General features: G+C 57.2%; 1 protein-coding gene across 1 annotated transcript; it reads left to right on the forward strand.

Moving 5' to 3' along the window:
* The first annotated feature begins 1,264 nt into the window (after positions 1 to 1,264).
* NCF4 (neutrophil cytosolic factor 4) lies at positions 1,265 to 20,267 on the forward strand. The gene is made up of 10 exons (XM_037068236.1): positions 1,265 to 1,483; positions 8,408 to 8,492; positions 8,835 to 8,988; positions 10,952 to 11,022; positions 14,108 to 14,235; positions 15,184 to 15,241; positions 15,878 to 15,976; positions 17,867 to 17,997; positions 18,266 to 18,331; positions 19,481 to 20,267. Exons 1-10 carry the CDS (start codon positions 1,452 to 1,454, stop codon positions 19,674 to 19,676), a joined length of 1,020 nt encoding a protein of 339 aa, XP_036924131.1. The 5' UTR covers positions 1,265 to 1,451; the 3' UTR covers positions 19,677 to 20,267.
* The last annotated feature ends 251 nt before the right edge of the window (positions 20,268 to 20,518 follow it).

Genomic DNA, 20,518 nt, shown 5'->3' on the forward strand with positions numbered 1-20,518 from the left:
CCACAGACACCTGTCCCAGTCCCGGGGGTCCTATGGCAGGCTGCACCGGGGGTCCTATGGCAGCCTGCACTGGGGGCCGAGGGAGTCAGAAGGGCCCATCCTGTGACTCATGGACGCCAGGGCACAGCTTCGTCCTCGTCTCCGCCCTTTCTGCTGTCTTTCTGCTGTGCATCTGTAGTGCGTGAGTGAGTGTGAATGTGAGTGAATGTGAGTGTGAGTGTGTGCATGGCTGGCCGCTGGGGTTACTGGATGTGGCTGGGGACTTTGCAGAGCGCTCCCTGCAGCCCCCAGTAGCCAGGGAGGCTGTCGTTAAACATATAAATATGCAGATGAGTATGAAATGACAGCAGTTCTAACTGCTCCAAAGAGCAAGTACAGGGATGTGAGGGAGAATAGCGCAGGGAGGGCCTTTATTCACAGGGCTGGGAAAGACAGGCCTCGCTAAAGAGGTGACTTCCTAACCGAGCCCCAGAGGAGGCAGGGAAAAGCATTCCGGCAGAGGAACAGCGTGCACAAGGGCTCTGAGGGGTGGACATCTTAGAGCATTCTGGAAATGGAAGGGAGGCCAGTGTGGGAAGGGGGAATGTGGGAGAGGGGGCTGGGGAAGCCAGCCGGACCTTGAGAGCTGCAGAGGGGGGCAGGGCTGGGCTCGGACTTTCTTCTGAGTGCAGGGTGAACAGTGGAGGAGTTACAGCGCAGAAGGTGTGATTAGGTTTGTGACAGGCACTCGATCTGGTTAGCAGCCCCGCAGAGAGGGTTGGCTGTACCAATCCCGCGTAGGTCCGATGAAGAGAGCACAGGCAGGGCCCCAGGGGAAGGTGGAGCATAAACCAACCTTTGCACTCTAATAGGACAGAAGAGCCGCTGAGCACTACCTGTCGGGGGAACCAGGGAGGCTTCCTGAAAGAGGTGGCATTTGAGCTGGGCTTGGGTGGTGGCGTGGTGGAGGCCAGCACCCCAGGCCTAGGGACTCACTTCAGCAAGGGCTCAGCAGTGAGGGTGCACAGGTTGGGTTTGGTGAGCCAGACCATGAGGAGTGACTCCCCAGGGCATCACTAGGCCCCTTAGTGACTGAGCCAGCACTGAGACCCTGTCTCTGATGCCTACCTGAGGCCTGGCACCAAGAACGGGTATCAAGAAAGTCCCCAAAACCCCCAGGTCAGCGGGTTCCTGCAAATCTGACCTCTGAGGGGGTGCACTCCCCGATTGCAGCACAGCTAGGGGATGGGGAAGAGGAAGTGTGGGCCACGGCTAGACCCAGAGAGCCAGGAGGAGGGGCCTCTTCGAGAGCTGAGAGAAGCAGGGGTGGGACCTCCCCAAAGGCAGTTCCGTGGACCCCTGAGACCACACGGCCCAGACGCAGGGTGGCTGGAGGGAAGTGAGAGGTGAACCCAACCTGGCCTGGCTGGCTGAGGCCCTCTGTCCCCAACTTTCCTGGACTGCTGAGGGCCATGGCTGTGGCCCAGCAGCTGCGGGCTGAGAGGTGAGTGCACGGCGCTGCCCTCCTCAGGCGTCCCCACTGTTCCCAGCAGGCCTCAGGGGACAGAGGCTGGTCCTCCTACCACCCCTTATTAATATCAAGAGTGGAGAGGCTGGGGCTGAGTCAGAACCCAAATTCTCAGAAGTGCAGACTCTTGGAACCATTTTAAGGAAATTAAGTTGTGGTTCACCTCCCTCAGGCACAGATGAAGACTCAAGGCTCAGAGATGGGCAGTGGCTGTCCCAGGGTCACACAGGAGTGGGTGGCAGAGTCTAGATGGGATCTCAGGTGATCTGTCTCCCCGACTGGGCTCACTGCTCCACACGGTGGTCAGTAATGGCTTTCCATCTTTTGTTCAAATGGAGTGCAGAACTTTGCTTGTTTTCCCTCTTTATCCAGAGCGAGGTCCAAATGTCACCTCCTCCAAGAAGCCTTCCCTGACTAACCCCTCACTGTTCTCTGACCCCTTGCCCTATTTCTTTTTTCTGTACAGTCCTTATATTACTGTCATAACCTTCTAGATTCAGTCATTCGTTTTCTTTATCCCTGGCTCTGCCTTTAGAACAAAGTTTGATGAGGGCACAATATTTGTCTCTTTGAATCACTGTCGTACCCCTAGGATGTAGAACAATGCTGGTACAGACTAAATGCTCAGTAAATGCTGCTGAATGGATAAACGAGTGGATCTTTGAGTGGGAAAATGCCCGTAGATTCTTCTCGTCCAATCCTGTCGTCATACAGATGAGAAAACAGGGGCGCAGGGAGAAGAGAGTGCCTTCCCGGGGCACAGGGAGCGAGCGGCAAGGCCTGCACTCGGGGTACAGCCTCGAGGGGCTGAGGCTCATCTCGGGAGCATGTCCGAGTGAATGCGCCCTCAGTAGCCAGGCCTGTGCTGCAGCCTCCAGGGGCTGGAGGACTCCAGGCTTGGCGCCTGCCTTCCAGCACTGGAGCGGCGGGTAAAGTCAAAAGCAGAGTGAGCCGACAGTGAGGAGGGGACTCAGAGGGCTGCTGGAGATGATCAGGCTGACCTGGACCGAATCAGGCAGCAAAGGGCCTATAGTGGAACTGGTTAGAAGTGGGGCCTGGGGTGGGATTTCCGAAGCTTGAATGGCAGGAGGAAGGCTGGTCTGCGGGCCTGTGCAGGAAGGGGCGGGAGGAGCAGATGCTTACGGGACAGGTCACGAATGGCCTTGGTGAGCGACAGATGCTGGTGCTGGGGCACGGGGCGGGCGGGGTTGTCCCCACCAGATTCCAGCCCCTCTTCCCCACAAGTTCTCTTCAGCAGCTGGGTCTGACATGCAAACTTGAACCTGCAGGAAACAGCTGCTGTGGGAGGCTGGTGGCGCTTCCTGTTTCTCGGGGTCTGTGGGTCGGAGAGAGGACTCCAAGAACTGGCCGGGTGACTGTGTGTCCCTCCCTCCCACTTCCTGGTCCTTTTGTCCTGCCCTTGCCACTCGGAGGAGGATGGCTGCCTCCTGCAGCCCTTCACGGGGCCCCCGAGCCCGGTCCTGGGGTCACTGGCCTCCCTGTCCCTCGGAAACCTTATTCAAAAGCAGGCCCTATGTTTGCTTTGTTCGAGGCCGAAGCAGAGGATCCAATGGGTGGGCAACAGAGTCCCACGGCTGGACTTTCTAAGACCCAAGTGGCCTGAGGATGGAAAGGACTACTCAGGGGTAGTGAGTGTAGTTCCAACAAACAGGGTTTGAGCACCTACTGTTTGCAGGAACCACAAAGCCTGAACCAGCTGCCACCTAAGGGTCTTTCCAGCTTTCAGCCTCGCCTGCCCAAGCTCCCAGGTGGACTCTGCATGACTGTGTGTGAGCCCTGAGCATGCTGGCCTGCGGGGGCCCTGAGCTGGCTTCAGCTCTGAGGGGCCCTGGCTCAGTCTCCAGGGGAATGGTTATTCTAGGGGGACAGCTGGTGGGGGTCGCTGCACCCCTGCCCCGCACAGTGGGCAACCAGACCACCCCTATACTTCCCACCAGGGGACTTGTTAAAACACAGACACAGGCAGTGGCCCTTGCTGAGCCCCTACTATGTGCCCGGCACAGTTCTGGGCTCTGGAGACACAGAGTGGGCAGGGTCCCTGCTCTCGTGGGGGTTCCCAGGCTGTGCTTCTTGCTATGGGACCTACTGATGCTCTTGGGGTGTGCATGCTTCTGTGGTCCCCGTTTTATAGAGGGGGGAGGAGCCAGAGCACAGAAGAGTCTTCCCAAGGTCCCTGCTGGCAACCACGGAGCCGGGGACTGGAGTCCCTTCTCCCACCTGTGCCCTCCCTCCTGCTCTGGTACCCACAGGTCCCCTGACGCCCTCTCATGATAGCCCCTTCTCCACCCCGGCCACCCCAGGACAAGGTACGAGGGTCGTTCACAAGTGAGTGGGCCCCACTGGTCTCACTCGTTCCGCTCTCACTGCTTCCTCCATCTAGCTCTGTGTTCAGATGCACTCAGAAGACCCCTTCCCACCACTGCAGATCCTTGAACTTGGCCCCTCTTGCAGGGCTAGGGCCACTGGCACTCCATGTGTCCTTTGCCTGCCGTTCTTCTGGCAGCTCCTCATTTTGCCCTGCTGACCTGGTGCTGCTTCCTCTGGGAAGCCCTCCCTGACCACTCTCAGTGTGCGCGTGCCCGGCCCTCATCCTTGCACAGCACTCCTGCTCTTCTCTCCCATGCACGTAACCCCGTCCCAGAAGCGTCTGCTTGCCCAGCTCTCTTGCCCGCGGCTGCACACTGATTCTCTGAGGGGCTAGACTAACGGTCAGCTCCAGCTGCAGCTCAAAACACCGCGCTTTTCCTGTAGAGCATCTATGCCCATTGAAGCCATGTCACCGTTTGTTTAGTGACCGGCTTCTCCACTCGGCCGTGTGACTCAGGAAGGCAGAGGCTGTGTCCCAGCACGCCCAGAACAGTGAGCTACAGCAGGTACCTACGAGGGTTGGCTGTTATTATTACTTCAGATGGGAACCTGAGGCTGGGAAGGCCTGGGAATTATCCAAGTTCATGCTTCAAACCAGGGCCAGCCCAGCCTCTCGACCTACTTGGGCGAGCATGTTAACCGCTCTGAGCCTCAGTGAGCGCTCAGGAAATAGTGAGCCGTGGTCACTACTACCCAACCTGCCCGATTCCCTGCTCAAGGCCCCGTTACCCCTCTGGTTCTTCCCTGCCCCACCCCAGTCATATTACAGAAGAAATACCCATGAAAGGCACAGCCTCGGGGGAGCATGTGGAGGAGGAAGCCTTTCCCAAGGGTGTTACCACAAGGGCATGTGTGGAAAGTGAGTGGGGAGGTCGGTTGCCAGTGGCTACCAACTCTGGGTGTGGTGGGGATTTCCTCTGCCTGCCCTCTGCCACCCTGAGTTACCTCCCAATGGCAGCCTCCTGCGTCCTACAGTAGCCTGAGAGACCCCAAGCAGCCCAGGTCACATGGGGAAGCAGCAGGGGCTGAGAATGGCTGTTCAGACTTGGAAACCAGTATCTCCTGAAGTCCCAATCAGCTCGGAGGCTTCGGCCGTGGCAACCCCTGCCCCTCAGCGCCCACCCTGTTCCCCCATTGCTGCAGTAGTAGCGGCATAATTGCTCCTAGCTCCCTTATGTGCCCACCAAGTGGCTAGACTCGGCGGCTGCTTCCATTTCCTGGGCTGAGTGCTCTTCCTCCACCTGTTTCTCTCAGCCCCTCCCTCTGCTCACTGCTCTTCTCTGGGGGTCTTAACCACGGCCACAGGCAGATGGTTCTCACGTCTCCCGCTGCCGCTGAGAGGCCCCCAACCAGCTCCAGAGCCGCACACCAGCTCTCGCTGGACCTCTACCTGTGTGCCTGAGAAGCCTCCCAAACTGGCCTGCGGGAGACTGCGTCCACCCACTCTGCTCCCCAACCACTCACCCTCAGGAATGGCCGGCAAACTGGCAGTGTGTCCACTGGACATGTGTAAGGCTGCAGGGAACAGAGGAATTGATATTAGCGTGAACAAACAGGGGTTTAATTTTTCAAATAACAAGAAGTCCGGGGTCCACAGCTGGTTCGTCAACTCAGTGACTTTAGGACCAGTGTCGCAGAGCTTCCTTCGGTCTTCCTCGTGTTTTTGCCTCATGGATACAATGTGGCTGCTGCAGGTCCAGATGTCATACCTGCTTTCAAGGCAGGCAGAAGGCAGAAGGGAGGAGACTGTGCTAGCTTTATCCATCTCTCTGGATCAGGAATGCAAACCCTCTCCCTTGCACGGCTCAGAGAGCATGGGGTGGCCCTCAGCCCTGCGTGGCCCTGCGGGAGCTTGGGGGTGCTTCTGGGAGGAGTGGTCGCCAGCACGGGACACTAGGAAGGTCGTCAGTGTGGGGGGGACTGGGACTGTGCAGCTGGTTTCTGCTCCTTGCGGCTGCCACCAGGCCAGCTTGCTGGCTTGGCTAGGCCACAGTGTCTGAATCGGGTTCTGCACCCCTGGGGCGTGGGCATGGTGGGAGGTTTGGGGGTCCTTTGCCACCTGTATACCTCAAGTCTGAATCCCAGGGCCTGAGAGGCTGGTGGGCATGGAGGAGAACTGCCTGCCGGACTCCCTGGGAGGAAGTGAGTGAACCTCTGGGTCTCACCTGTGAGCACATTGACGGTTGGTGAGCCAAGAAATAGAAAAGTTTCAAAAAGGAGAAGGAGAGGACGAGAAAAGTACATTGATGTGGTTGACAAAAACACCTGTCCTTGGAAAAGGTTCCGTGAGAGACAAGGCAAAGGAAGGAGAGCGGAGGGAAAGGGAGGAAGCAAAGGACCCCGACCACAGGGACAGCCCCGCACCTGCACTGGAGTCTGCCCCCTGCCCGCGGAAGCAGGTGCCGGCTGGGACGTGCGTGGCACTGATGATGGCGTCAGGCTGGCACAGCTCCAGGGGCTATCACATGTGAATGGTGGCTCAGGAAATGCAGGCGTGCCAGCTGCTCAAATCCACCTTGCGTGCAAGAGGTGTGCCAGCCCAGGTGATAACCCAGGGACGGGGAGAGGTCACTGCTGGCCAATTGCAGCTGGTGCACCACAAGGGGGGTCGCCAGTTTCCTATTACCCACCAGGGCCAGCACATCGGGGAAGAGGACTTCCCAGGCCCAGAGCAAGAGGTGGTTTCCCCAACTGGGCACAGACCTCCGCTGCCACCCCCAACACAGGAGGCCTATGGAGAGTATGGCTCTGAGGTCGGATACGCCAACACCGATGATGGCCAGGGTTATGGTTCCTATGCTAACAGCTGCAGCACCCAGCTCGGAATCGTGCTGGTTACTACCACTGCGGACGGGCACTAGGTGATGAGACATACGATTCCTGTGGGCGGAGGAGCAGACTAACTCAGGACACCAGGCACCGCCAGCCGGGATGGCGAGGGGCATCTCCAGAGACGAGCCACACGGCTGGTAGTGAGTGTGCTGCTGGGGTTGTGAAACGGCCAGTCTCCACCAGCCCTGGGCTCCTACACAGTTCAAAGCAGTTTTTCTATGAATAATCCCTTTTAAAATAAATCAAAATGCTTAAAATCTGAACGGATAGAACTTAAAACCACTTTGTGGAAACATCAACCTGGGAAGAAAGAAAAAAAAGGAGGTAAAATTTTGTTATTTCCAGTCTGTATATGAAAATAAAAGATTATGAAGAGGGAAAAAATAACTTTGATTAACTAGTTTTACCAAATATATCCATTCATCCTTTAACACAAGCCTCACCTTTCATTTTAAAGGTTTCCATAGAACTTGGTTATTTTACCTTTCAGCCACATGCTAGCTCTTTTTTCTCTTGCCAACCTACATAAAAAGGGAAGCCAATTACAAATGCAAATAATGTGGTATTCTTTTGAAACTCAAGTCTTGAAATGTTCTGTAGCATTAGGCAGTTTCCTCTTGCTTGATACTAAATAAATTTTTGAAAGAAAAAGAAAAATAACACTCTCTGAGAGGCCCTGTGTGGATTCCTTCTGAGGTCTCATTGGCCAAATTGGTCATGTGGCTGCTCTTAGCTGCAAGAGAGTCTGGGAGACAGGAATGGGATCTTTATGTTTGGCTCAGCTCAATCTCAGTCCATCACCTTGGAGCTAGGTCTCTTGCCATCATCAGCAAAATTGGAGCCTGACTCGCAGGAAGAAACGCAACACAGCAAATGAAATTGTGTTTGCTAAGAGTGGTATCCCTGTTCCTGTCCTTTCCTCCTGTCCCTGCCTCCTCTCTGTCATCACACCATCTCGGCTGGAGTGCCAGTGGTGCTCTGTCCCTTCAAGCCTCTGCCCTCTTTCCCTTCTCCACACAGCTGCCTGCGGTGGCCTCCTAAAGCTGGGATTGTACTGTGTTTTCACTCTCTTCCAAAGCCTTGCGTGGCTCCCTGTAGCCTATAGACCTTCCTTAGCTCAGCACCGGAGACCTTCCTCCATCTGGCCTTATCTGCCTGCTCAGTCTCTGATCTCATCCAACTATCCCTCAGGCCTCGGAACCTTAGCATATGCTGTTCCCTCTGCCCAGAAGGCCCTCCCCATGTGTCCTGCCTGGAGGGTCCTAGGTCTTTCTAGACCTGGCTCCAATGTTACCTCCCCTGTGACATCTCCCCAGCCTGGGCATAAATTGGCCATTCTCTCAGTGGGGCCCGGGTCGGCCTTGTTCACCCTGGGGACCAGGGGCCAAGAGCAGGGGCCAAGGCAGAGGAGGTGCTAGCAGGGCCGGTCCTGGCCGGGCCATGCACTTGCAGATGCTGTTAGACCGTCACGCACATGGCTATCGCTCTGTGGTTGCATCGCCAGGTGCCTCCACTCTGAGTTCTGGGACCCATGTGTGCTGGCCTGGCCCGGGGAGGGGTGTCGAATGAGGGATGCCAGACGTAGCCTGGGCTCTCGGTGCCCACCACTTCACGCCCGGCAGGCCCCCCAGAACAGATCCGAGTGGTAACTGGGGTGTCTTTGCCACCTGCCTCCCTCAGCGACTTTCAACAGCTTCCTGATGACATTGCCATCTCAGCCAACATTGCCGACATCGAGGAGAAGAGGGGCTTCACCAGCCACTTTGTAAGAAATGCCCCTGGACCTTCCCCTCTGACCCCTGAACCTTCACCTCTCCCATCTCTTAACTCCCCCCCAGCAGTTCTCAGCAGGGCAAGTTGGCCGTCCAGGGCACAGTGGCAGTGTGTACCTTTAGGCATTTTTTATTATTCCCCCTTGGGGCAGGAGTGCCACAGGCACCCCGGGGGGCAGAGGCCCAGGAGGCTGCCTCTCAGGCTACGTGCCCAGGACTGTCCCCCACAAGGCCTATCCCGCTGAGGCTGAGAAACCTTGTTCAACCCTGGGCCCTGGGGACCTCCTGCTCTCTGTCCCTGGCTTCCCAGGTCCTACCCCTGGCCTCTGTCCTAGGTTTTTGTCATTGAGGTGAAGACAAAAGGGGGCTCCAAGTACCTCATCTACCGCCGCTACCGCCAGTTCTACGCCTTGCAGAGCAAGCTGGAGGAGCGGTACGGGCCGGACAGCAAGAGCAGCCCCCTGACCTGCGTTCTGCCCACCCTCCCAGGTAGGCCGGTCCCAGTCCTGCCATGGGCAGAGCAGACGGAACTGTCCATCGGCTCTCCTGCCAGCTCCACTGACGCGGTTCGGCCGGTCAGCCCCAGCCCACGTGAAAAGCGCCCTTGAGTCCAGGCCCCCCTCCTGGCAGTCACGGGCCACCTTCTCGCTCTCCTGCCTCATAGCCCTTGACTCCCTATGGCCCACTGACCTTTGCGGATCCACCATCCACAGCGACCGTGGCCATGGTGTGGGGCACGTGAGCACCGGCTTCTCCCCCTGAGTCAGGCCTCTGGGTCTCCCTAAACACACAGACACCTTCCAGCCCTCCCTCGAGCTGCTGCGTGAGAACTGCTCTCTACCTCTGCTGTCCTGGCCCCCATCAGCCCCATGGGTCCCCCCTTCCCTGCTCTGCTGGGAGCCTGTGCACGTCACACCTGTGCTTCTGAACAGTCCCACCACCTGTTGCCCCCAGGCCTTCATCCCCAACTCGAGGCTAACCCATACCTTGGACAGGCCTGAACCTCCCACCTCTCAGTCCTGCCCACTTGAGCCCTGGGGAGAGACCCCCACCCCCAGGCTCCCGAGGTCCCTCCAGGCCTTGCAGCTGCATGTGAGCATCCGTCCCTGGGACATGGAGCCCTTCCTGCCTTTCCCTTCTTCAAGCTCAAACCCCACATCTACCAGCTCTTACTTTCTCTGTCTGGGCAAATGCCGTGGTTCCTCCACACCAGCTCCAGGAGGGGCTGACACCGGCCCCCAGCGGCTCCTGGCTTCTCTTGCCCTCCTCAGGAGCCAGATTTGCTTGCACCTGCCGCTTCCCCCTCTCTGGGCTGCAGAGGAAGGAGGGTCTCTCCTGCTGGCGTCTGAGGCCCCCTCCCTTGGGGGGTTCCCCCGACAGCTTGTCCTGCATGCTCTCCGTTCGTGCACTTTCTCCTTTTTGCCTCGACTCTACCACGTTTCTACGCAGGCTCAGTCCTTTTCTGTCTGAATAAACACGGGCCACAGGTGAACATTTGTGCAACCAGCCTCCTGGAGCCCCAGGAGCCCTCAGAGCTCCTCGTTCCTTCCTTTCACAATAAACCTTTGCTCGCTCTCTCCCTTGCTCATCTCCCGCCTGCTCCCCACCCCACCCCACCACCTGGGATTCTGCTCTTCCCGACGCACTGCGCTCCCCATGACCTGTTAACGCCGATGCAGCTCAGGCCTCATCTTCGTTGTCTGGCCTTCTCTTCCAGGAAGCTCTCTCCAAGCTTCTGTGACACTGGCATCTGCCGGTCCCCTTTCTGCCTCACTGGCAGCTCCCCCAATATCTCCTTAGAGATCTCTGGTTCTGGTGGGGGTGAGGGGTCTCTGGGTAGGTGGTTCTACTGGAGCCCCACCTGAGGCTCCTGGAGAGGACATTTGTCTCTGGCCGGCCACCCCTCACACTCCAGCTCCCACTGTTTCCCTCCCCCCTCCCCCAAACACTCCATCTTGATTTTAAAGAAAGATTCATTCATCCACTCAACAAATATTGGCTGGTTTGGGCAACATTCTAGACCTGTGGTTCTTAATTTTGGCGGCATATTGGAAGCCATATGGTATTTCAGATATGCTGATGCCCAAGGCCCACCCCCAGCCACTCTGATCCGATTGCTCTGAGTGAGTCCAACACAGCGAGGGTTTTGAGGCTCCTTGGGTGACTTGAATGTGCAGCTATGGTGAAGGGACCCAGCTGTGAGCAAAGCAGAGATCCTGCTTTTTGGGGACTAAGAATCCTGTGTGTGGGGGGGAGCAGGGGTGCAGCTAGGCAACTCAGGGACACCCCAAACAAGGAAAACATCAGCTGGCCACGCTGCAGCAGCTCGGGAGCAGCGGCTCGGGAGTGCCAGCCGGGTCAGGGGATGGTGGGGAGAGGCCACTTTGGTGCAGTGGAAAGGGGAGGGGAGGCGGCCGGACCCGTGGCGAGGACACGCTTTGCTTCCCCTCAGCCAAAGTCTACGTGGGTGTGAAACAGGAGATCGCCGAGATGCGGATACCTGCCCTCAATGCCTACATGAAGGTAACCGCGGGGCTGCCAGGGTGCCGCACAGGGTGTGGGCGGGCGGGGAGGAGCCCAGGGACCACCTCTGAGCATAGATAGCTTTGGGACCTGGGGCTGGTTCTCCTGCTCTGATGGACTGCACCTTCAATCCCTAAAGGCCTGGCCTGGGGGGAGAAGCCAGAGGTGTTCTCAGGGTTCCGGGGCAGGGGAAGGGCACAGGAGCAGTGGAGAAGGGACAAGGAACCCTGCTTTGAATGAACAAACACAATGTCAGTGCCGGGTGTCCTGACACAGCGGTGAATGGGACCCGGTGCCTGCCCAGAGGAATGGTCGGGTGGGTCATGACCTCACAGAGAGACTTGGCCTGGATGGCAGGGGCACGACGGATCGGGGCCCGGCTCTGTCACACAGCACCTTTGCACGAACTGGAGAAAGGCCCCCTTGTCAGGGCGCGGGCTGGATATCAGTTGCATTCATGGGGGTTGGCTCGGTGCCCTTCTATGTTCCCCAACTTACAAATTGTCTGCACCCTTAGGAGGTGGGGGAGACTGAGGTAGGAGCATCTTAAAGGCAGAAGCCAGGTTGGTGGGAAAAGGCCTTTCGTCAAACAGAGCTAGGTCAGAAAGGGACAATGTTCCTTGTGTGGCAGTGAGCACCCCACCATTAGAGGCATACAAGCCATGGCTTGCTGGCAACCTCAAGAAACTGGAGAAGGCCCTGGCTGGTGTGGTTTAGTGAACTGAATGCCTAAGGGTTGCAGTTTGATTCCCAGTCTAGGGCACATGACTGGGTTGCAGGCCAGGTCCTGGTAGGGGGCACACGAGGGGCAACCACACATTGATGTTTCTCTCCCTGTCTCCCTCCCTTCCCCTGTCTAAAGATAAATAAAATCTTTACATAGAAAAGGAACTGGAGAAGGGAGCCCTCCTCATAGCCCAACGACCCGCTCACAGACTGGAGGGCTCACCCGCCTCCCCTCTCTCACGACTGTGGGGCACTGAGCTAGGAGTCTCTTTAATCTTTGCTCTGGAGTCGATCGTCTCAGCGACTCGAGTTGCCCTTCCTCTCTGGGCCTTGGATTTCCCTCTTAGGAAATAGGGCAGCGCATCGGCTCTCTGGTCTCCTGGGAGTGGCCTTGGGGTCTGTGGAGAAAAGGAGATGAAAGTGCTTTGGAAACTGTGAGCCCAGTGGAGTGAAGGGCAGGAGGCGTGCAGAGGACGTGGGAGGAGGGAGCAGATGGCCCGCCTGTCCTCCCTGGTGGCTGCAGGAACCACACTGGGGGCATCTTCTCCCAAGGGGGCGCTGTGACAGCTGCTCCCACAGTCCCACCCTCTTCCAAAAGAGCAGGAAGAGGAGTGTGCGCTCTGAGGGGGGAGATAGAAGAGGCCGCAGAGCTGGGTTCCCCATCCCACACCTGGCCTCAGCGGCCAGCAGCAGGGAGGGTCCCATCTCTGCCCATCCATGTCCAACTTGATTCCTCAAGCCCAGATGTCAACCAGTGCAGGGATCTGCTATGGTAACCATATTCTGTGCTTGCACACCTGCAGAAATGGGGAGCTCACTACCACTCCCCCCTGATCTAGGCTGTTTGTCCCATTTTTGGATGGCTATTAGGAAAGCCCGCGCCCACTGCTCTCACCTCTAGCCTGATGAAAAATGTGGGTCACGTGATAATGACAATGCCCCAGAACTACGTGGGGCACTGACTAGCGACAGGGAGTCTCTGGGTGTGCGCTTGGCAGGTGAATGAATGAGCTTATTTATTGATAATTCCTGCAATAATGTGGGCAGTCGGTATTCTTATTCCTATTTTGAAATGAGGAGAGAAGGCACAGAGAGGCAGAGTCACTCACTCAGTGTCACAGAGCAGTTAGGTAGGAGGGATGGGATTTGAACACATATCCCTGAGACACTAGGGCTGTGCTCTTACCCACGGTGTTGTGTTGTAATACAAAGAACAGCCACAATGGTGGTATCTCACTTGGTCACTCTCTGGATGCCCAGTGCCGTTCTAAGTGTTGTGCACGTACTTAGGTATTTATTCCTCGCACAGCCCCCCCAGGGAGATACCGTTATCACCCCCCACTGCATGAATGGGCGTATGGAGGCCCAGGCTCACCCAGTGAGTGGCCGAGCAGGAGCCTGAGCCCTGGGGCAGCCCGGCCTCGCACCTGGGCCCCGAGACCCTGCCCCATGACAGCTGTGTCTCTCCCAGACTCGGCGTTCCCAGTCCCTCCGGCGTGGAGCTCCCCGCTCCTCCCGCCTTGCTGCCTCTGTGGGATTTTCTGAGGGGGTCTGGGTGCGGGCTGCCTGTAGGGCTTCAGCATGCAGAACTATAACCACAGGGCTCCTGGGGGCCCGAGGGGTGTGTGGCTGAGGGTGGGGACCTGCACGGGGTACACTGTGGGACCCTGCCGGGTTCTGGACCCCCATGCCTCACGGTCTTTGCATTGGGGGGTACAACCAGCCTGGGATCAAGTGAGGGTGCTGACCTCACCACATCCTAGCCCTTCCAAGCCTCAGTTTCCCCCACTGTGGTATGAGGTGAAGTTTTTTTGTGGTATGAGGTAAAGGCCAGAGTATCTCAAACTGTTGTTCATTGGGGTTATTTGGGTTATTCCTCCCCATTGTTTCCTCATATGGACCTAAGGGATGGGCCTTGGTGCCAGATGGCCCTGAGGACTCCAGCTTTGTCACTTACTATGCTATGTGGCCTCAGGCAGGTCCCTTCACCTTCGAGACCCTGACTCGCAGGTCACCAGGAGATGGAGTGAGGTCACATGGTACAGCACTGAGGGCAATGCTGGGCAGTTGCCACCACATTCCATCACCTCGCACCCCCTCTAGTGCCGTGTCTGGAGGCTTTTTGGTCTTTTCCAAAGGAACTCTTCTCAAGCCAGTTGGCCCATCCTGACCTGGAAACCAGGAGCAAAGCTTGGGAGATGTTACCCTAGCCTACTGGAATTGTTCAAACATCCCTTGTTTGTGTTACCAGGCAGAAAAGAGGGGTTCGGTGTGGGGTCGAGGGATGGAGCAGCTGGGGTGGGACGCCCAGACCCTTCTGCTGACCCCCCGCCCGTCCTGTCCTCTCACCCAAACGCAGGGCCTCCTCAGCCTGCCCATCTGGGTGCTGATGGACGAAGATGTCCGGATCTTCTTCTATCAGTCGCCCTACGACTCGGAGCAGGTGCCCCAGGCGCTCCGCCGGCTCCGCCCACGTACCCGGAAAGTGTGAGTGCCGGGTCCCTGCAGCCCCACGGGCCAGAGCCAGGGCCCCTGCCCCTAAGCAGGCGCTCCAGCTCCCTCTTTTCCCAGGAAGAAGGGAAGGAGAAGAGGTTGGCTCCATCCCATGGGAAATAATCACTGAAACTTAAAGCCACTGAGATGGTGCTGGGGCCCAAAGGCGAGCTTGCTGCTGCCGGGAGTCCAGGGGTGGTGCTCCTGGGCCCCGACCTCCCCACCGATCCCCCTCCTTCCTCCAGCCAGCACCTCCGGGTGCCCAGACGTCTCTCCTGAGCACCCAGACAGNCTAAGCAGGCGCTCCAGCTCCCTCTTTTCCCAGGAAGAAGGGAAGGAGAAGAGGTCGGCTCCATCCCATGGGAAATAATCACTGAAACTTAAAGCCACTGAGATGGTGCTGGGGCCCAAAGGCGAGCTTGCTGCTGCCGGGAGTCCAGGGGTGGTGCTCCTGGGCCCCGACCTCCCCATCGATCCCCCTCCTTCCTCCAGCCAGCACCTCCGGGTGCCCAGCCGTCTCTCCTGAGCACCCAGACAGGACTTCATCCCGGCCACATGGCAGCCCTGGGCCCTGGAGCAGGGCATGTTCCCTCTCCAAGCCCGTGTCCTCAGCTGCGATGCTAGGGTGGTCACACGACTTCAGCGGCTGGGTGTAGGGAGTAGGAGGAAGGACAGCTGTGAAGTGTCTGGCAGGTTACGGCACTGAGTGTATGTCCCCACGCCCTCCTCTCTCAGCTTCTGCTTTCTGGTCCACAAAGCGGGTATGATCTCCCCTCCAGGGGAACCAAGGTGGGTTGCGGGGCCAAGTGTGATGCCCACAGGAACCATTGTACTTGTATTTTTAACACCTTCTCCCTCCTGCCTTTCTGGCCTCTGGCTCAGAAGCAGAGAGCTGGGCCTGAGAGAACCAGGGGACTGATAGCCCCTCTCTTCTCTCCACAGCAAGAGTGAGTCCCCCCAAGGTGCTGCCTTAGACCGCCTGGAAGCTCCGAGAGCAGAGGTACCTGCAGGTCTGCCCCTCCCTGCCCCAGCCCCTCCTGCTGGGCGTTGGCTGGTGTCTAGGACTGGGTGCTGCCGGAGAAGAGACGCAGCCTCAGCCTTGGGTGCCGAGGACCCCAGCCCAGCTGAGAGGGGGCAATGTTGTGCACACAGAGGTAGAAGAGAACGTGTCCACCCACCACCCATTCAGCCAGCTTTCCCGGCCCCTCTGGGCCAGCCCTGCTTGGGGGACAAACACCTTGGAGGTGACGTAGACAAGCCCTGTCCTCTAGGAGCCCACGACTCCCTGAGGACACACACCTAAAGACATGCATTTAGGACCCGGTGTGGTCAGTGATGGGGGGTTGTGGGAGTGCCGGAGCCCACACAGGCCTGGGGGGCCAGGGAAGGTGCCAGGGATGTTGGCTCCTTCCCTCCCATCCTCATCGCAGCTGTGGACGGAGCACCCACTCTGGAGTCGGGGAGGCCTGGGTTCTAATCCCAGCTCCTGCAATGACTAGTCAAGTGGCCTTAGACGAGTCACTCATTCTTCCTGAGCCTCAGTTTTCTCACCTGTTAAATGGGATGTTAAAGGAAACACTTAGTAGGAATTCAGAGGATGTTCCTTCCTCCTGCCTTACCACACTCCTTTCTCCAGGCCCTGTTTGACTTCACCGGGAACAGCAAACTGGAGCTGAATTTGAAAGCTGGAGATGTGGTTTTCCTTCTCAGTCGGGTCAACAAAGACTGGCTGGAGGTGAGGATGGAGGTGAGGGTGGAGGTGAGGGTGAGATAAGAGCGAAGGTGAGACCGTTTTGGGTCTGGTGAGGGGATCGGGAGCAAGGAAGGGCAAGGAGGACCCGAGGGAGGAGGTGCAGCCTGGGGGTGAGCGCTCTGGCGGGCTGGCGGCTGTGGGCCGAGCCTCAGGGAACATAGACACTGGGGAGACAGGCGTGTGTTTGGTTAGATGACTCTGGAGCCCACATGTGCCTTTTGCTCTGTCTGCCCCAAGAAACGGTTGCTTGAGCCTAGTTTCATTTCTTGGTCTACGACAAGGTTTCTCATATGAGGCACGGCTGACATTGGGCCAGGCCCTTCCACGTCCTAGGGTGGGCCCACGCGTTGCAGGGTTCTTGGCGACAGCCGCGCTTTCTGCCCGCGAGATGCCAGCTGCCGCCCTTTGCTGCTGCAGTGAGCATCGTCCCTGGGCAGCAGCTGAGATGCGTGCTGCTCTGTGACCTGGGAGGGTACCATCGCTGCTGTCGCAGGCAGCAAGGCGGGAGCAACGAAGGGCCTGAGCTCTGGAGTCCGCCTGTCTGCCGTCTGTGCTCATTCCGGTTTTAACAAGTTTTGTGACCTTGGCAAACTTGCTCAACCCCGTGGTTTCCTTTCCTGTAAATGGAGGCAATGCTGCTGTTTCTTCACGGGGTTCCTGGAAGAGAGAAATGAGGTGTAGCTGTCCGGAGCTCAGCCCACAGAGACTCAGCCTGGGTGCGTGGCGTCTGGCAGGGGCCAGGGCCGTTGAGAGAGTTAAATGGAGTCCGCAGCCAGGGCCTGTCATGCTCATTGCTCTGTCCCCACACCCAGCAAGTGGGGCGCACGTCAGGGCTCCCACAGTGTTTCAGGAATGGAGATGGGAGGTTAGGGGCTGTTGTTCTTAAGTGATTCTCTCGAGGCATCAGGGCGGCCGGGAGGCGGTGTCTGAAGGAGGTTGTAGGGTAGGTCTCCAAGGGAACACTGAGGGCTGGGGATGGTCCCTGGCATCCAGGCTAGGAGAGGGACAAGGACCATCGATCTTGCCGACTTGGCAGTTTTGATTTTCCCCCTGTCCGGGAACTCTGTGTGATAGGTTTTTATCAGCTTTGACAGATTCCCCAGGGGTATCTTGGGCCATTCTCTGGGAACAGGAAATGTTTGTTGCCTTCCTGTTTTCTGGAAAGTTCTTTGTGTCGGTATGCTGGGCAACTTCTGGCCTCAGGTTGAGGGAAAAATAGGGCCAGATGCAAAGAGACTACTTTGAGCCTGTTTGTACGTCTGTGAAACAGGACATAAGCATTTGTCCTCCCCGGGGCTGTGAAGATGACGAAGGCTCGTGCAAAGCCCCGCAGTGGCTGGGCCTTGGCGAGGGGCCTGGGCGGCAGATGAGGTTTCTGGCCGTTTCGTGTGAAAGCGGGTCCTGGGTGGTGTCTGGGGAATGAATGCACGAGTGGGAACCACACCCCTTCTCCCTCCCCTGTTCTATTTTCCATCTTAACACCCACCACCATCTCACTCAGTACGGAGTTCACCCATGGACCTGAACATCGTCACTTCCCGTTACAGTGGAAGTTCCACGAGAGAAGGCAAAGGACTTTTAGCCACTCTGCATGCCCAGAGCCACCTGGCACTCAAGAAATCTTTGAATGAACGACTGAATGAATGAATGAGTGAATGAATGAAAGATGATAGCAGACTGTCCGATAAGTTCAGCTCTCCATCTATTCTAAAACAGAACTCCCCTTGACGATCTGTCGCTTCTCCCTTCTCTACACCAGGGAGCCCAGACCTCACCTGCCTTTCCTGGCCGTGAGGAAGGCATGGGCGTCCTAAGCTGTGGCGGTCCCGCCTCCCTTCACGCTGACAGTGTGGCCCTTTCTTTCCTCCTCAGGGCACCGTCCGGGGAGCCACAGGCATCTTCCCTCTGTCCTTCGTGAAGATCCTCAAGGACTTCCCTGAGGAGGATGACCCCACCAACTGGCTGCGCTGCTATTACTACGAGGACACCATCAGCACCATCAAGTTTGTGGCCTGTGGGCGGGGCCTGTCCACCTTCTTTGCCCATCCGCACTCCCGCCTCTGTATCTCGTTCTGGGCCCCAAGACCCCAATCAGATATTATGTTGCCCCCCAGTGCCCTCCCCACAATACACTGAAAGCCTGCAGTGGCCCCCACTGTCCTTCAAATAAGCCACGACAGGATGCCAAGGTCCATCCTGTCCTGACCAGTGTCGTTCTCATGTCCCCCTTCTGGCCTAATGCCTCCTCACCCATTCCTGTCGTCCCCGTAGGGACATCGCCGTGGAGGAAGACCTCAGCAGCACCCCACTCTTCAAGGACCTGCTGGAGCTCATGAGGTGAGGGGTTGGGGTGGCATTGGGGGTGGGGGTGGGTCCCGTGCACTGGAGCAGTGACCGGAAGGAGAAATACGCAGCACTGAGGTGCTCTCTGTGTCTGGCTTCGCGTTTCACCCACAGCCCAGCCCTGCGGAGGGGGTGTCAGCACCCCACGTTACAGTTGAGGGGGCGCTGCAGAAAGGTCCCGGCGCTCGGGTGAGGCCCCACAGTTGGCGAGCACAGGTGTGCAGCCGGAGCTGAGGTCTCTTTAGGCAAAAACCTGAATCTGGGTCCTCGGCCACCAGGGAGCTGCCGAACCCCAGGACCCAGGCTGGACGATTCTTCCAGGGAAGGGAGAGCGCGCTGCTCCCTTTCTGACTCTGACAGTAGTGCCTGCTCATGGTTTTATAAGGGTCGGAAATCCCAGGAAGGGATAGACGAATGAAATCACCCCGTGGCTTTGCTCCTCTCACCGTCTGATGGACCTCAGATTGCTTTAGGGCTCCCCCGCCCCCCGCATAAATATCACTTTAATCGGCTGCACAGTACCACTCTATGGGTGCACCGTAATGCGACCATCTCTTTCAAGTTATCCTCCACTTTCTACCATAAATAACATCGTGTCAGAGGTTTGGTGACTTGCCTGATTATTTCCATAGGATGAGTTTCTAAGAGTGGAGGTCTGGGACCAAGGTGTTTGCAAATCATTTACATTTTTCATTCATTCTGTCAAATTACCCATAGAAAGCTCAGACCGGCTGTCTGCCTGTACCCCCAGGTAGTAAGAGTGCCCATCTGCCTGTACCCCACATCAGCTCGTTCTGTCATCCACGCCCTCACGCAGGTGTCTCGTGGGCTTTATTCTGCTCTGCTCTGGGCCTGGCCCAACCCACTCGTCTTCCCACGACAGTTCCTGGGTGTTGACCACACTTCTACACAAGACATTTCGGGCTGCGTCACTAACTTAATTTGGGGTTCCCTTCCGCCACGGGTCTCAGTTTCCCCATCTGTGCAGTGGGAGTGGGACCACGCAGGTGATAAGGCCTGTGTCAAGCTCTGACTTCTGACGTTGAGGCCCAGCCCCTGAAACTCCTTCTGCCCCACTCTCTGCCCCCGGGCTTAGGCCTAAGGCTGCTGGGCTGCTCGCTCACCCCAAACTTCCCCACCCAGGCGGGAGTTCCAGAAGGAGGACATTGCCCTGAATTACCGGGACGCCGACGGGGACCTGGTCCGGCTGCTCTCGGACGAGGACGTGAGGCTCATGGTGAGGCGGGCCCAGGCCCTTCCCTCCCAGAAGCGCCTCTTCCCCTGGAAGCTGCACATCACCCAGAAGGACGACTACAAGGTCTACAACACAGTCCCCTGAGCAGACGGTGTCCTGGGGCGGTGAGGGGACACCTGCGGAAACATCTGTTTAAGAAAGATTAAACAGCCCTCGCAACGTCTGTCCACACAAATCCGATTGTTTGGCTCCTAACGTGCCCCCCGACTAGATTCACGGAGAGCTCCGACTGCTGCGAAACAACTAGCCCCTGCACAGGACACGCCCTGCAAAGGGCCTCACCAGACGGAGGGGGTTCTCCAATGGCCTCCCACTCTCCCCCTCCCACCCATGATCAGGGCTGGGGCCAGAATCCTTTTGGCCTCATTTTGGAATTGTTCTGGGGTGCAGAGATGATGCTGCTGCTAGAATGCTAAGCCCTGGGGAGGCCCTGAGGTGGGGAGTCGGGACCGGGGCCTCCTGTGTGAGGTCAAGGCCTTGGGGGGTAAGGGATGAGGTGATCCTGGGACAGTGACAGAAGCAGAAGAAGAAAAAAGTGTCCCCCTGGAGTAAAGTGTTCCCAGTTTAAGGTGATGTGAGTCACTCAGATTAAGATGAAGCAAAAAGCTTATTGTCAAAACCAACAAATTTCTGTGAGAATAGGCGGTAACAATAAACAATTGCTTTAGGGTCCCAGGGATTATGGATTATTGAACTGCATGGCTCCAATGTTTAAAGGAATAAAGAGTAAAGTCATCACAATAAACAAGCTAATGAGAAAAACCAGGCGGATTTACAAAAGAGAGATAGAATATATGTGAACATACAAATGTGTACATGTACACTGATACATATACCTGGGTATAGGAGTGTGTGTGTGTATAAATCTGTTGAAACAGAAAACTCAGTGGATGAGTCAGATAGTATATTGCACACAGGTGAAGAAA

This window comes from Sturnira hondurensis, unplaced genomic scaffold, assembly GCF_014824575.4.
Source record: "Sturnira hondurensis isolate 20B ecotype Veracruz unplaced genomic scaffold, ASM1482457v3 Scaffold0017436, whole genome shotgun sequence".
NCBI classification, from domain to species: domain Eukaryota; kingdom Metazoa; phylum Chordata; class Mammalia; order Chiroptera; family Phyllostomidae; genus Sturnira; species Sturnira hondurensis.

What these genes read in the sequence shown, in the direction of transcription:
- NCF4 (XM_037068236.1), top strand. Translation starts at nt 1,452, where the DNA reads ATGGCTGTGGCCCAGCAGCTGCGGGCTGAGAG. An exon ending in GGGGCTTCACCAGCCACTTT is followed by an intron (nt 8,493 to 8,834) that starts GTAAGAAATGCC and finishes CCTCTGTCCTAG; the next exon opens with GTTTTTGTCATTGAGGTGAA. An exon ending in GACACCATCAGCACCATCAA is followed by an intron (nt 17,998 to 18,265) that starts GTTTGTGGCCTG and finishes TCGTCCCCGTAG; the next exon opens with GGACATCGCCGTGGAGGAAG.